Below are 13,754 nucleotides of genomic sequence, written 5' to 3'. Positions count from 1 at the left end.
ACTACCATAAGGGAGTAGAAGGAGCCTGGAAAATGCTCCCCTGGGAGGTGGGGATTGAAATGGGCCTTAAAGGATAAGATGCAAGAGACCATGTAAAGCAAGGAAAGAACTCCAGGAAGACAGAACTTCTTGGGAAAAGACAAGAATTCAAGGAAGTCGGGGGGGGGGGGGCTCTAAAATGACAACAGCAGTGTGGATGGTAAGTGGCTTACACGTGGGTGGCACGTGGTTATGGTGTGGCAGATACGTGGCACTTGAAGGGCTGGCACGTGTGCCCTACGGGAGACGTTCACAGGCCAGGAGGAAGAGTTTTAGACAAAAAAGAAGAAAACCTACCTAATCTTTCTTTTTAATCAACTTCTAGTCATTCCATTAGCTAACCGGGAACAGGGAAACAGGAGATTATCAAATTACCATGTACCTGTACATTTATTGAGTACAGAAATGACTTCTAAATCTGAAGAAATGGGTTTGGAAAATTACAGAATCCACATGAATTTAAGGGCTGCTCACTGAAATTCCTGCTTTAAAGAATGTTTTCCCTATCTCCATATTGAACTTTTTAATATTAAAAGAAATCAGCTTAGGGAAACTTTTTATTTTAACACAACCAACTATTTCCTCTTTGCCTGACACAAAACTACTACCTTAAAAAATACAATGACATATTTTGACAGTTAAATAAAATGAATGAATAGCTTCCTTCGTATTTATCTATTTTTAACCATTGGATAACTACTAATTTTGAGTTTTTAAAGACATGAAATGTGTCCACTCTAGCTGCCTAAACACTACATAGAATGATTTATTTTTTTCAGGTTATCTACAATGGAAAGGAACTGCTTTAGAACTAGACAGATTAAAATGATTTCTAAAACAACTCAACAGGGAAAACTTTATAAAAAAAGAGAGACAGAAAGAACAAATATAAAACTCACAAGTCTGGATAGTAGGTCAATCCATTTGTTTCCAATGTCAAATATATTATTGGTAAAATGTCAACTAATTATAAAAATAACTTATGTAAGCTTTACATGAGTTAGTGAGAGACGGTATCAGAAAGAAGACTAAGAACCATCTAGAATCTTCAATATCATCTTCATCCCACTTTTTGGCAATATACACTATTTTCAATTATAAACTTCCAGAGGGCAGGAGCAAAATTCAAATTCATTCTTCATAGTATCTGACAAAGAGAAGTGCTGAATGACGGCAGCTACAGAACTATAATTTCACACAGATACAAATAAATATATTCAAACACTGCCAAAGTGCTCTGAGTTTTCTCAATTCCAACACTAATTATGCCAGCAACTCAGCACTGCTATTGTATCCACACATGGCAATAAAGTGACACTAGACCGAATTCCAAAAGACCACTTCCTGGATCATGCTGCCTTTGCATTTCTTCTGGAAAAGCCTCCTTTGTAACACACTTTGTAGCTGTGACAGTAATGTGCCACATCCCACAGACTATCATGTCTTCAATTTTTAGTGATTTACTTTGACACTTTGCCTTAGTGCCTAAGCCAGGCCATACATCTTCCTGAAATGTGTCACACTTAGGTTCCTTTAAAAAACTGACTACATTTAAATCGCACAAAATTATGATTTTCTCTTTTCCAAGGGAGACAAATGACAGCTCAGTCATGTGGCAAATAAAACAAACAGCAGAATCATTTTCTAACCAACTTTCAGACTTTTTTTTTTTTTTTAATCTCCCATATGAGGCACAGGGGATCGAATGGAAATGGATCATACTTCTCCTGTTCTGCAAAAACACACAGTTCAGCACCTGACCTTGGGCTTCCGTAACTCTTCCCGTGTTCTTGGAATCTTTGACCATTCCTTCTTTCTTTTTAAGTTTATTTATTTATTCTGAGAGAGAGAGCATGCACAAGCAGGGAGGGGGCAGGGACAGAGAGAAAGAGAGAGAACACGAGAGAGAGACAGAGAATCCCAAGTGCAGAGCCTGATGCACGGTTTGAACTCATTAACATGAGATCATGACCTGAGCTGAAATCAAGACTCAGATGCTTAACTGTCTGAGTCACCCAGGCACCTGACCATTCCTTCTTCGCACCTCTCCTACCCTCTCTTCCTCAGATATCTCAGAAGGACAGGTGGCACTCAAGGACTTGTATCTGCTGCTTCACTCTGTAACCCTGATACCCTCACTTACTTTTCATTACTTCAGTTACTGCCTTCTCTCTGGATGGCTCCACACTCTGGTTTCCATCCTGATCTCCTACCTAAACTCCTGACCCACACGCCTGCTGTTCTGCTCCCAATTAGAGCTATACTATTCTCTTTCGGGGACCTCCATCTCAGTATGTTGCAAATAAAGGTCTTGAGTTCCTGTTACACTGAAATCCAGTAATGGTGTCAGTACCTTCTATAGACCATGACTCTGCAAACCCTGAAATGCCCTGACACCCTCTCCCTTTCACCCTCTGCCAGTTATCAACTAGCAAATCCCTCCAGTCATTAGTTTTCCCTCCTCCTTACGAATCCCTCTTCTCCCTCTTCTCTCCTGCTACCACCACCTGCTGGTTCAGCACCCATGATCTTTTGCCTGAACTATGTACTTGTCCCTGTTCACTTGATCCTTGCTTCTGCCTTAGATGTTATCTAATCTGGGCCTATCTCCTAGGTCCCACAAAACAGAAAATGGTCTGACAGCACCCTCCTCTATAAAAAACAAACATTAAATGTAACATTTTGAGAATATGAGGAACAAACAACCAAAGGAATCAGAAAAGGTTTCATGAAAAAAAGTGACATGTGGACCCAAACTGACTTTAAGGACATTTCCAAATACTGAATGGATAGCTCATAACCTATTCCATTTAGACTCCATTATGTTCCCTAAACTCCATCCACACCTTTGATGCTTATGCATATAAGTTCCTTCCTCCCTACCCCTGATAAATAGCCACATGCCTAAATCCTGTGTGGCTTCTAAGGCCTGGCTTATATGCTTGCTAGTCAAGGAAGCCTGCCTTGTTCATCATGACAAAGGGTATCTCTCCCTCTTCTGACACCACTTTCCTTTGGCTTCTCTGTTACTGCCTATTACAAAAAAAATTTAACTAAGAATACAAAAGAATATGTATAATACACATGTTTGGCCTAAAGAAGAATAGTAGAACCAATCCCCGTTAATCCGTTACACAGCTAAAGAAAGAGACTGTTACTGGCATCTTGAAAATGCCTTGGGAAATATCCTTAATTGCCTCCCCTCGTGATCACAGGGAGAACAGCTAATCTTTGCATTTTGCTTTCAGTTTTCAAAAGTATATGTATCCCCAAATCATGCAGCATTTATTTTTTCATTATTTCAAACTATAAATAAATGGAATCAAACTGTACTATATTCTTCTCCACTTGTTTTTGTTCATTCAACTTTACAGTCCCGAGGGTCATCACGTTGCTGATGTTTGCTGCAATATCGTATCACATTTAGGAATATGCCAAAATTAAACAAATTTTAACAGTAAGAAGTGCTGCCATAAATCCTCTTACACCAGCTTTCTGGTGTACTCTTGTAACTCTTATATTTTTATTATTTTTAAAAGTTTATTTATTTGAGAGAAAGAAACAGCATGTGCGTGGGGGAGGAGCAGAGAGAGAGGGAGAGAGAGAGAACCCCAAGCGGGTTCCATGGTGTCAGTGCAGAGCCTGACTTGGGGCTCAATCCCATGAACCATGAGATCATGACCTGAGCCCAAATCAAGAGTCAGACGCCTAATCAACTGGGCCACCCAGGCACCCCTACTCCTGTAACTTTTATACTCAAATCATTCACTCTGTATATCCTAGGAGACTGCTCTGTGCCAGAAGTTGAATGAGGCTGGAGGTGGAGAAGAAAACAGACTCATCCCTCACATGAAAACTTAGCTCATTTAGAGAGACAGGCAGTAAGTAAGTTAATAAATAGAATATCAAGAATTATGACAAGTGCCACACAAGGAAAGAACTGAATCTAGGCAACAGAATATCAGGAGTGACCTACTTTAGAATGAAATAATCATTAAAAGCCCCATTAAAGATAGGCAATAGTTGGGCTGGAAGCCAAAGGAAGAGAAGGCACCTGATGTGGGACAAGAATAACATTGAGAGCTAAGACAAGGGGTCTCCAGGCAGGAAGAACAGAATACAGGGCTGGCCATTCCAGTCAACCACTAGAGCTGATGGCAGGAGTCTTCTGTGGTGCACAGTGAACGGAGGGGACAGAATAACAGGCCAAGGTAAAGACCATTCCATTCTGAGGGCAACAAGAATCTGCTGAAAGCGTGTATCCATGTGTAACATGCTATCTCTGAATGTAGGTTCCTCGAGTGTGGGAACCAAGTCTCTTTACATGGTCTTAGCTCCTACACAATTGTGGAGCCCAACAAGTGAATGAACAGTGACCGAGCAGTGACAGCACGCCCTCTACATTAGGTCCTTATGCTGGGTAGGGGTTTACCCAAAATGGGAGGACCCCTGACCTGAAGCCATAGACAGCAGGGGCGGGACAATCCTCTTAACATTATCTCTTACACAAAGGCAAGCATATGGTGCTTAGGTGAGAAACAGTCCTTATAGGCAGTCATAAAGTTCTGGAGAAATTGGAGGCAGGTGGGATTAGCTTGTAAACGTTTCCAAAAGAAGTAAATTTTTAACAGTGTCTGGAGGAATAAAGGGTTGCAGACCACTGCAGAGGAAGGGTCAAGGCATTTCAAGTGAACAGAAAGGACAGGAGAAGGAGGAACAGATTAATCATAAACAGGTGAGCTGACAAGTGGTGTAAAGGCCCCGGGCTGGAGAGCAGTGGGGGCAGAGGCAGTGGGGAAAGTGAGGCCAGGTGGCTCCAAACACACCAGCTCGAATATTTATAATCCAATGCAATCTGGCACTTTTCTAAGTGCACATTTCTAAATGTCATGTAGTTTAGAAGCAGGAGGTATTCCTCTTCTGCTCTTCTCAGATTTGAAGGAATGAACTGTAGGAGGGAGTTTTTTCCTGAGAATTCAAAAGAACCAACAGAGGAAAACACCAAATGTGCTGGTACGTTTATCCAGCCAGAAGTACTACTGAAAACTCGGACCACGTTCATCATGACAAAAAGCAGTCTTTGGTCAACGGAGATTTTGCCCCTGAGTCATTTGTCCTCATTTTATAGCTCATCAGGCCTGAGAAGACCTTCCAGATCCGTCAGCTGGATACTGGGCATGCAGCTGAGCCCCTTTCAAAACTGCTATCACCATGGACTCACTGAGATCACTGAACGTCCCCTCTGTGTGTTCCTAATTCACTTCCTATTCCCCTCTGGCTCAACATACAGATCACTGGCCAGGGTGTGTTGGCTTTGCTTTTTTTGTACTGGTGATTCTGCACCACTTGCTTCCGTTATCTGGGCTCTGTGGATTATGGGCATCAAAATCACCTCGGGTTTTCTTTCATCCATGAATCTGGAGGTGTGTTTTTAGCCCTTGAGACTTCTCTTCCACACATCACTTAAGTTTTCCTTATTTTATTTATTTAAGTTTTTAAAGTTTATTTATTTTGAGAGAGAGAATTTGCACAGGGAGGGGCAGAGAGAGAGAGAGAGAGAGAGAGAGAGAGAAAATCCCAAATAGGCTCCATGTTGTCAGCATGGCGCTCAACTCAGGGCTCTATCTCGCAAACCGTGAGATCGTGACCTGAGCCAAATTGAAAGTCAGATGCTTAACTGACTGAGGCACCCAGGTGCCCAAGTTTTCCCTACTTTAAAGCTTTGCATTGCTGTGGGGGTTTTTTTGTGTTCTTTTTTCTGAATCATTCTATACTTCTCTTTCTTCACCTCTCCTCATGTTACCAGCTCAAAATGTAATTCTAATTTCTACTGACTTTTAAAGAGTTTTTAACTTTCATATATCATTTTGCAAAGAGTAATATTCAAAGCTTCACTGAACTGCCTAGACAGAAAACAATTATTAACAAAAAGTAGCAAACAAGAGTATTTGGAATTATTCAAATTACTCTGCCTTAAAAATATAGACAAAGGTCACTTCTCATATTAACTATCTGACAAGGTCTACACGCTCTTTAATGTTTTGTTATTTTGAGACAGAGAGAGACAGAGCATGAGCGGGGGAGGGGCAGAGAGAGAGGGAGACATAGAATCCAATGCAGGCTCCAGGCTCTGAGCTGTCAGCACAGAGCCCGACGTGGGGCTTGAACTCACAAACTGCGAGATCATGACCTGAGCCGAAGTCAGACCCTTAACCAACTGAGCCACCCAGGCACCCTACATGTTCTTTAAATAAACTCAATCATCAAAACTACAACCACAAAGAGAATTTAGATAGATTAAATCTATACTTTATTATTACAAGTACTCATATTTCTATTTAAATTTAGGTTGTTTGGGTATGTGTGTTGGGGGTAGGAATAACCCTTTAGTAAAATGGCTATCACAGAATATTACTCTGAACAAACTCCCTGCAGGAAAAGTTCATGTTGCTAATACTAATTGTCTCAAGACATATTTAAATAGAGACTTTTATCTAATTTTCTTGGTGCCAGTTCAAATTTGGAGATCAAGAATGTTATTTTTTAGTATTTCTATATTATGTGATTTCATTGAATCAAACTGTTTAAAATCCTATACTTGCAGAAGAAACACTTTTAATTTTTTATTTTTTAGTTTAATTTTTGAGAGAGACACAGAAAGAGAGAAAGAGAGAGAGAGAGAGAGAGAGAGAGAGAAAGCATGCGTGCACAAGTGGGGAAAGGGCAGAGAGGGAAAGAGAAAGAATCCCAAGCAGGCTTTGCACTGTCAGCGCAGAGCCTGATGCAGGGCTTGAACTCGCAAACAGTGATGTCATGACCTTAGCCTAAATCAAGAGTTGGATGTTTAACCAACTAAGCCCCCAGGCACCCCTCGAATCCTATACTTCCAAATGAATACAAAGTACTAAGAAGGAAATGATCTACTACTTTGATTTGTTGATTTAATCCTTTTAAATTGGGTGGCAGCATAATTTTTGAAAAAGCTTTTTATGTTACTCCTGTATTTTGGCTAATTTTGTTCTCCAACTGAGAATGGCATATGTTCATTTGTTTTACTAGCGCATGCATGCTGATGGGGCAAATAGTAGAGCATTTACAGAAACAGAGCCAATTCCTTGAGTGTGATACACCGAATATCAGATTTACTCTCCAAACACATCCCCATCTTCATTTATCTCTGTCTCAAAACAAAAAAACAAAAAAACAAAAAACAAAAAACCCCGCAAAAAAACCCACAAAAAACAACAAATGCAATCCAAAGTTCCGAGTGATTAACTTTGGTAGAATAACTCACAACATAGAGCTTTTTGTAGTCTTCGGATTTTGATGGCTGTACGGTAGGCAGAGAAACGTACATTATTCAGGTCAGCTGAAATGGGAAAGAGAACACATTCAAAAGCATGCTTATTAGTTAACTTACATTGAATGGCAAGAATGTATTTGTTTACTTCAGATGATGGAAAAGTATTATGTCTGTTCTCATTAAAAACTCTTCTCTCAAAATCCACAGCATTTATTTAAGAGAATAATTAAATGTTCATTAGCACCATAGTGAGAGACATTCCAAAGCAGTGCTACATGGCTTTCAAGAAAGCATTATCCAATAGCAAAAGGAGGGAAATGAGGAAAACGAAACATGGCCTGTTAACTTTTGAAGGCTTAAATCCATCACACTGTAGGCTCAGGGCCCTTCCTTCTCTACTGCTGGGAGGGATTCTCCTCCAGAGGCACCTTCCTCAAGGACAATCAGTTTTCTGTCAATAAGGCTGTGCCTCTCACTACTCATAGAGCTAGTCTTATTTCTTCCATCCGGATCTATCTGCTTCTTCTACCCTTTTATAGATATGGTTAAAATTATCCTATAGTCCATATTCAAATCTTTCAAAACAAGAGGTTAACTATAGTTAATAATACTGTATTGTATATTTGAAAGTTGCTAAAAGAGGAGATCTTAGGAGTTATCACAAGAATGAAAAATGTAGGGGCGCCTGGGTGGCGTGGTCGGTTAAGCGTCTGACTTCAGCCAGGTCACGATCTCGCGGTCCGTGGGTTCGAGCCCCGCGTCAGGCTCTGGGCTGACGGCTCGGAGCCTGGAGCCTGTTTCCGATTCTGTGTCTCCCTCTCTCTCTGCCCCTCCCCCGTTCATACTCTGTCTCTCTCTGTCCCAAAAATAAATAAACGTTGAAAAAAAAATTTTAAAAATGTAATGATGTGAGGTGATGGATGTTAATTAGACTTACTGTAGTAACAGTTTCACAATACAAATATTGAACCAATATATTGTATACCAGTAACTAATATCATGTTATTTGTCAATTATATTTCAATTAAAAAAAAACTTAAAGATTTGGTGTCAAGTTAAAAAAAGATATTGTAGGGGTGCCTGGGTGGCTCAACATCTGACTTCAGGTCGGGTCATGATCTTGCAGTTTGTGAGTTCAAGCCCCACATTGGGCTCTGTGCTGATAGCTCTGAGTCTGGAGCCTGCTTTGGATTCTGTGTCTCCCTCTGTCTCTCTGCCCCTCCTCTGCTCATGCTCACTCTCTCTCTCTCTCTCTCAAAAATAAACATTGATTTAAAAAATTAAAAAAGAAAAGGTATTGTAATTTCTTTCTGTCTTCTAAAGACACAGTATCTGTATTAGAAACTAGCAGAACTGGAAGAAAACTCAGAAATCATCAAAGTTTGTACCCTCACTTTACAAAGGAAAGAAACCCATGGCTTTTCTCTCTTTTGTTCAACCTTTGTAGCTGCTCTCACTCATCCAAATGAAAGCTCATGAGAGAAACCTAAAGAAATGAAACTAAAGAAATCAAAAAGCGTGCTCCCCATATTGAAATGAGTTGGTGTGAGAGCCTTAGGGCCTCATTTTCCCTCTCCAGCACTGCCTCACCTACCCAAAAAGAAAACTCTTTCAAAGAAAGCAGGCTAGAGAATCAGTTCAACATCATATTCTACTAGAAATCTACAAGATCAGGATTCTCATCTCATGTGTTCCTTACATTTTTTAATTTACTTTTTTGATGTTTTATTTAGTTTTCAGAGAGAGACACAGAGCATGAGGTGGGGAGGGACAGAGAGAGAGGGAGACACAGAATCTGAAGCGGGCTCCAGGCTCTGAGCTGTCAGTACAGAGCCCGACATGTGCTCAAATCCACAAACTTTGAGATCATGACCTGAGCTGAAGTTGGATGCTCAACATACTGAGCCACCCAGGCACCCCTTCTTACACTTAAAAAAAAATTTTTTAACGTTTTTATTTATTATTGAGAGACAGAGCATAAGCATGGGAGGGGCAGAGAGAGGAGGAGACACAGAATCCAAAGCAGGATCCAGGCTCTGAGCTGTCAGCACAGAGCCCGACGCAGGGCTTGAACCCAGGAACCTTGAGATCATGACCTGAGCTGTAGTTGGCTGCTCAACAGACTGAGCCACCCAGGCGCCCCTTCTTACATTTTTATATTAAAATGATTTTAGCTTTTCATGACTACTTTGGCAAAATGCAAGTAGGCAAGCTAATTTAGTACGATTAACTACATTAAATGTGAGTTAAAAGGAAACTTAAAGGGTGAATTCAAGGTGGCTGTGCTGTTATTGTTTTTGTTTTCAAACAAAGCTGAAGTTTAAGATAACTCAATAGGAGGGAGGCTGTGTTCTTCCTTTTAAAATCAACCTCATGCTACTTCAAACCACGTGTTCCCTCAAGAATGGTAAAAAACTGTTTCCTGCATCTCCCTCAGAAATTCAACTGTTTTTCTGTGTCAGTGAAACAACCCTTTAAACAAACCATGCTGTGTAAGAAAAACTGGTGGTTACTTCCCTTTTAAGAATATACGACTATAGGTTATTTTGGCTAATTAAATAAAATTGCACTCACCAAGGGACTGGAAGAGTTCAGTCATTTTAGGATGATCCCAACAGGTTGTCTGTGTTTGATGGCTGGGGGATAAAAAAAATAATGTATGTCCCATAGAACATATGCAAATAGAATTTTTATTCTAAGCTTTCAAAATCACACAAAATTATCCCCATGACGGCTCATTCTGAAACCCAATGTCCAATTATTACTTACCATTTGAAACAATAAGATATTTTTATGTGAGCAGTGACGTTGTAAAAATATGAGTAAAGAATTTTGTTTTATCTATTTTGAAAAGAATTACAACTAAAAATTAAACCTAGATATGAAGTGTGTGACCCTGGGGCCGCAGGCTTGATGTAGCCGGCTGGATCAATGCAGTTTCCAGAATAATTCTACTTGTGTTAGGCAGATATAGATCCTCATTCAGAATAAATCCTCGGAGAGCAGAAGTGCTGTAAAGAGTTGCTAAACTTTAGAAGTCCTAATCAAATTTCCAAAGAACAGAGAAATGAAGTGTTTAACTCTGAATAACATGTTCACCTCACAATCAAGTGAAGCGCCCTCCTCTTTAACCTTGAGTCTCTCCTTCCTTGGTGTAAATTAGCCCTTTTCCCCTGTGGGGATTCACTCAGAACCCTAGAGTTGACATAAAGATCATTTTAAGCTAAAGACATCTGAGATTGAACAGATACAGAAAGGAGCCTTTTTGGAGCTTCCTTTATCGGACTGAACGCAGCACCTTCTGGGAAAGAGGGCTACCATAAATCCTCTCTCTGGGGGAGTTTCACGGCTATGAAGAAGACAGAAAAACCACCTGCACCTGCATAAACAAACATCATCACAAACTTTCTTATCGCACGTTTTCCCCCCCAAAAGCCCATTTATCTCTCCTAAAGAAACCTATTGGTTCCTCACAAAGGAGCCTTTCTCCCCAATTTCCTTCCACTGCTAAAGTTGGGTATATAAGCCCCAAATTCCAACCATCCTTTTGAGTTACACATCACTGTACATGCACAGCAGGCATAAAAAAATGCTCTTCTCTTGCTAATCTGTCTTTTGTCAGTGTAATTCACAGACCCTCTGAAAGGAAACCTAAGAAAGGAAACCTAACAGCACCCTCTTCATGTATATCTGGATTCTCTATGCCCCTAATGTGTGAATCTCTCTTGCCAGTGTGACTTCTTTCTCCTCTCTCAGCCATCAGCCTCCATCAGCTAACCAGTATTTTTCTTATAGGCATTGAACAGTTTTTCTCATGATGCTTCGTCTTCACTTTAGAAGAAAGTTTTATAGTTTTCTTCTTTCTGTAAATTCCAAAACTAATTCACAGACTAGATGTCTTTTGGGAATAAGATGAGGGTAGACTAGGTCCACATAATTAGGTTCTTTCTTTGTGTACGTGTGTGTGTGAGAGAGAGAGAGGTGAACAGCTCTTAACTTCAGTGTCCTTATATTTAAAGATAGTTTACTGTCCCTTTTCTAGGTCAGAATAGAGTAATAACGTTTAATAGTACTCCAAAGACTTCTTAGACAACACTCAGTTCTTACCAAACTGTTTAGTAAGCTAAATGAAATGGCCCAGTACACAAGAGAGAGTGGCACTAAAATATTCATACAATGAAACTGAAGAGAGATTATTTTTTTAATCTATGTAATATATCAAAAAGTGGGATATGTCACTAGGAAAAGGACATAATCACTGTTACACATGCATAAACAGAACCCCCGAGAACTCAGAATTTGCTTTGAGACCATTTAAAGTGTAGATATGGAACTGGGTATGTAAAATGTCCTGGGAATTCCAAAAACTCACACAAAATAAAATACCTAAAATGTGAAGGTCTATCTTAGCAAGAGCTGGAAAGTTGGCTAGTTCCCCTACCTGGTACTTGATACCAAAGCAGAGGTGGAATGTTTCTACTTTGTATTCTGCTACTGAGCACCAAGCAAAACATTCCACCATCTTACTCTCTAAGTTGCTCCAAAGACCATGGAGAGAGTACCGAAGCTGTCTGACCTATAAATTTTACTGTTCACAGTGTGGCCCACAGCTTGAGAGCCATACAAAATCTCAGACCATATATTAAAAAAAAAAAAAAAAAGAAAAAAAGAAAAAGTTTCCTGATCAAAATCTCAGACCCCCATTCCTTCTGTTGAACTAGAATTTTCATCCTAACAAAATCCCTCATGTAGCTGATATGCACATTCATGTATAAGAAGTAACTTAACCTAAGTAACCTAAAGAGCTTCTAATGCATGAATAAAAGTAAAAAAACAAAAAACAAAAAATAAAGACACTTCTACCTCCAAATTTTGTTGATAGAATAACCTCCTTCTTACCATGAACAAGAACTAAAGAAGGATTTGCTGGAAATAGAGTGTAATTCAAAAACAATTCATCAGGGGCGCCTGGGTGGCGCAGTCGGCTAAGCGTCCGACTTCAGCCAGGTCACGATCTCATGGTCCGTGAGTTCGAGCCCCGCATCAGGCTCTGGGCTGCTAGCTCAGAGCCTGGAGCCTGTTTCCGATTCTGTGTCTCCCTCTCTCTCTGCTCCTTCCCCGTTCATGCTCTGTCTCTCTCTGTCCCAAAAATAAATAAACGTTGAAAAAAAAAATTAAAAAAAAAAAAAAAACAATTCATCAGGAGCTTCCAGGGTTAGCCAGCCTACCAGTATTCCCATAACCCCTGTCTCTACTGGGTAATTTAAATCCCCATGGCAACCCTACTGTCCAGAGGCAGATATCTCATCGTGAAGGACCAAATCAAAGTTCAATAACCAAACTAAAGCTCTGAATAACGCAGAGCCAAACTTCATTACTCTTTCTCTAGAATCACAAACGTGGAGCTTTGGCAAACAGCTCCTATGGAACTAGGAAGGGAAAATACCATGAGGCAGCGTGGCAGCGGCTGAGAATTGAATGAGAAGACTTGCTTGCTAATGGCTCTTCTTAGTGAAACCACTACTAGGAGCTGAGGGAACACACACATTTGGCAAACAGATGGAGGGAGGGAAACGGCATCTCCCTTTGTGAATTCAGTACCAGTTGATTCATTAGGCAGAACTGCCAACGCTGAAAATAAACACAGCCTCTGGTTACAAAAGTATAACTGCAGCTTACCAAACAACAGTTAAAAAAAAAGGTAGTAGATGCAGTTGGCTGTTGGATTTTCTTTTTCTTTCTTTCTTTCTTTTTTTTTTTTTTTTCAGTGGGGGGAGGGTTTTAAAGCAAAATCCACAATCAACCCAAAGGCTCTAAGTATTTGAACAGCTGCAGATCGCTCAGCTTATCCAGCCCAAATGCTTCCAAGTCCTCCCCGAGTAGGCAACCAAAACAGAATGAAAGTAGCATATTTTGCCTCCAAAACAACAACAGTTTCGATTCTGGCCAACTTCAAATCTGAAAGAGGAGTAGAACCTAACATCGTACAGCTTGATAAACTGTAAACAAATCTAACAAAGCAGCAGTGAACAGGTAAGTCCAAAATCACATGAAGCACGTGCTAGAGAACGTGTGACGTGTCACCTGGGTGCTGAGCCATGCCAGGATTGCTTGTGTGGGGAAAAACTGGGAAGGCCTCTGATGGGGCCAAAAAATCAGTGGGTGTCCTATGAAGCTTAAACTGTCCCTGAACTATTTTAAACTCTGCAAACTGAAGAAAATGATAGCAGTGCAAATGCTCTTGTCCATAGAAATGCAAATTGTGTCCACTGGGATGCAACTGATTATTGTCCTGTGGATATTGACCAGTTTGTCAGCTTCGCACCTATTGGTACACTCATTTTAGCATCCCTTGTTTGCCTAAGGATACAGTTCTTAGTATTCCCCTTGGAACCTGTTATAACGTCTCCCC

The 13,754-nt window shown here is 40.3% G+C and overlaps 1 protein-coding gene across 1 annotated transcript in view; it reads right to left on the bottom strand.

Annotated features, from left to right (window-relative positions):
* The window catches only part of UTRN (utrophin), a 469,064-nt gene that overhangs the window by 63,509 nt on the left and 391,801 nt on the right, over positions 1-13,754 (bottom strand). Inside the window, 2 exon segments of the mRNA XM_086708068.1 lie at positions 7,334-7,408; positions 9,917-9,978. Coding sequence (XP_086564194.1) covers positions 7,334-7,408; positions 9,917-9,978 — 137 coding nt within the window.

This window comes from Puma concolor, chromosome B2 (assembly GCF_028749965.1).
Source record: "Puma concolor isolate L17-30 chromosome B2, mPumCon1.1.hap2, whole genome shotgun sequence".
Classification (NCBI taxonomy): Eukaryota; Metazoa; Chordata; class Mammalia; order Carnivora; family Felidae; genus Puma; species Puma concolor.
Note: the sequence above shows the minus strand (reverse complement) of the source record. Positions and strands in the feature narration are given on the sequence as shown.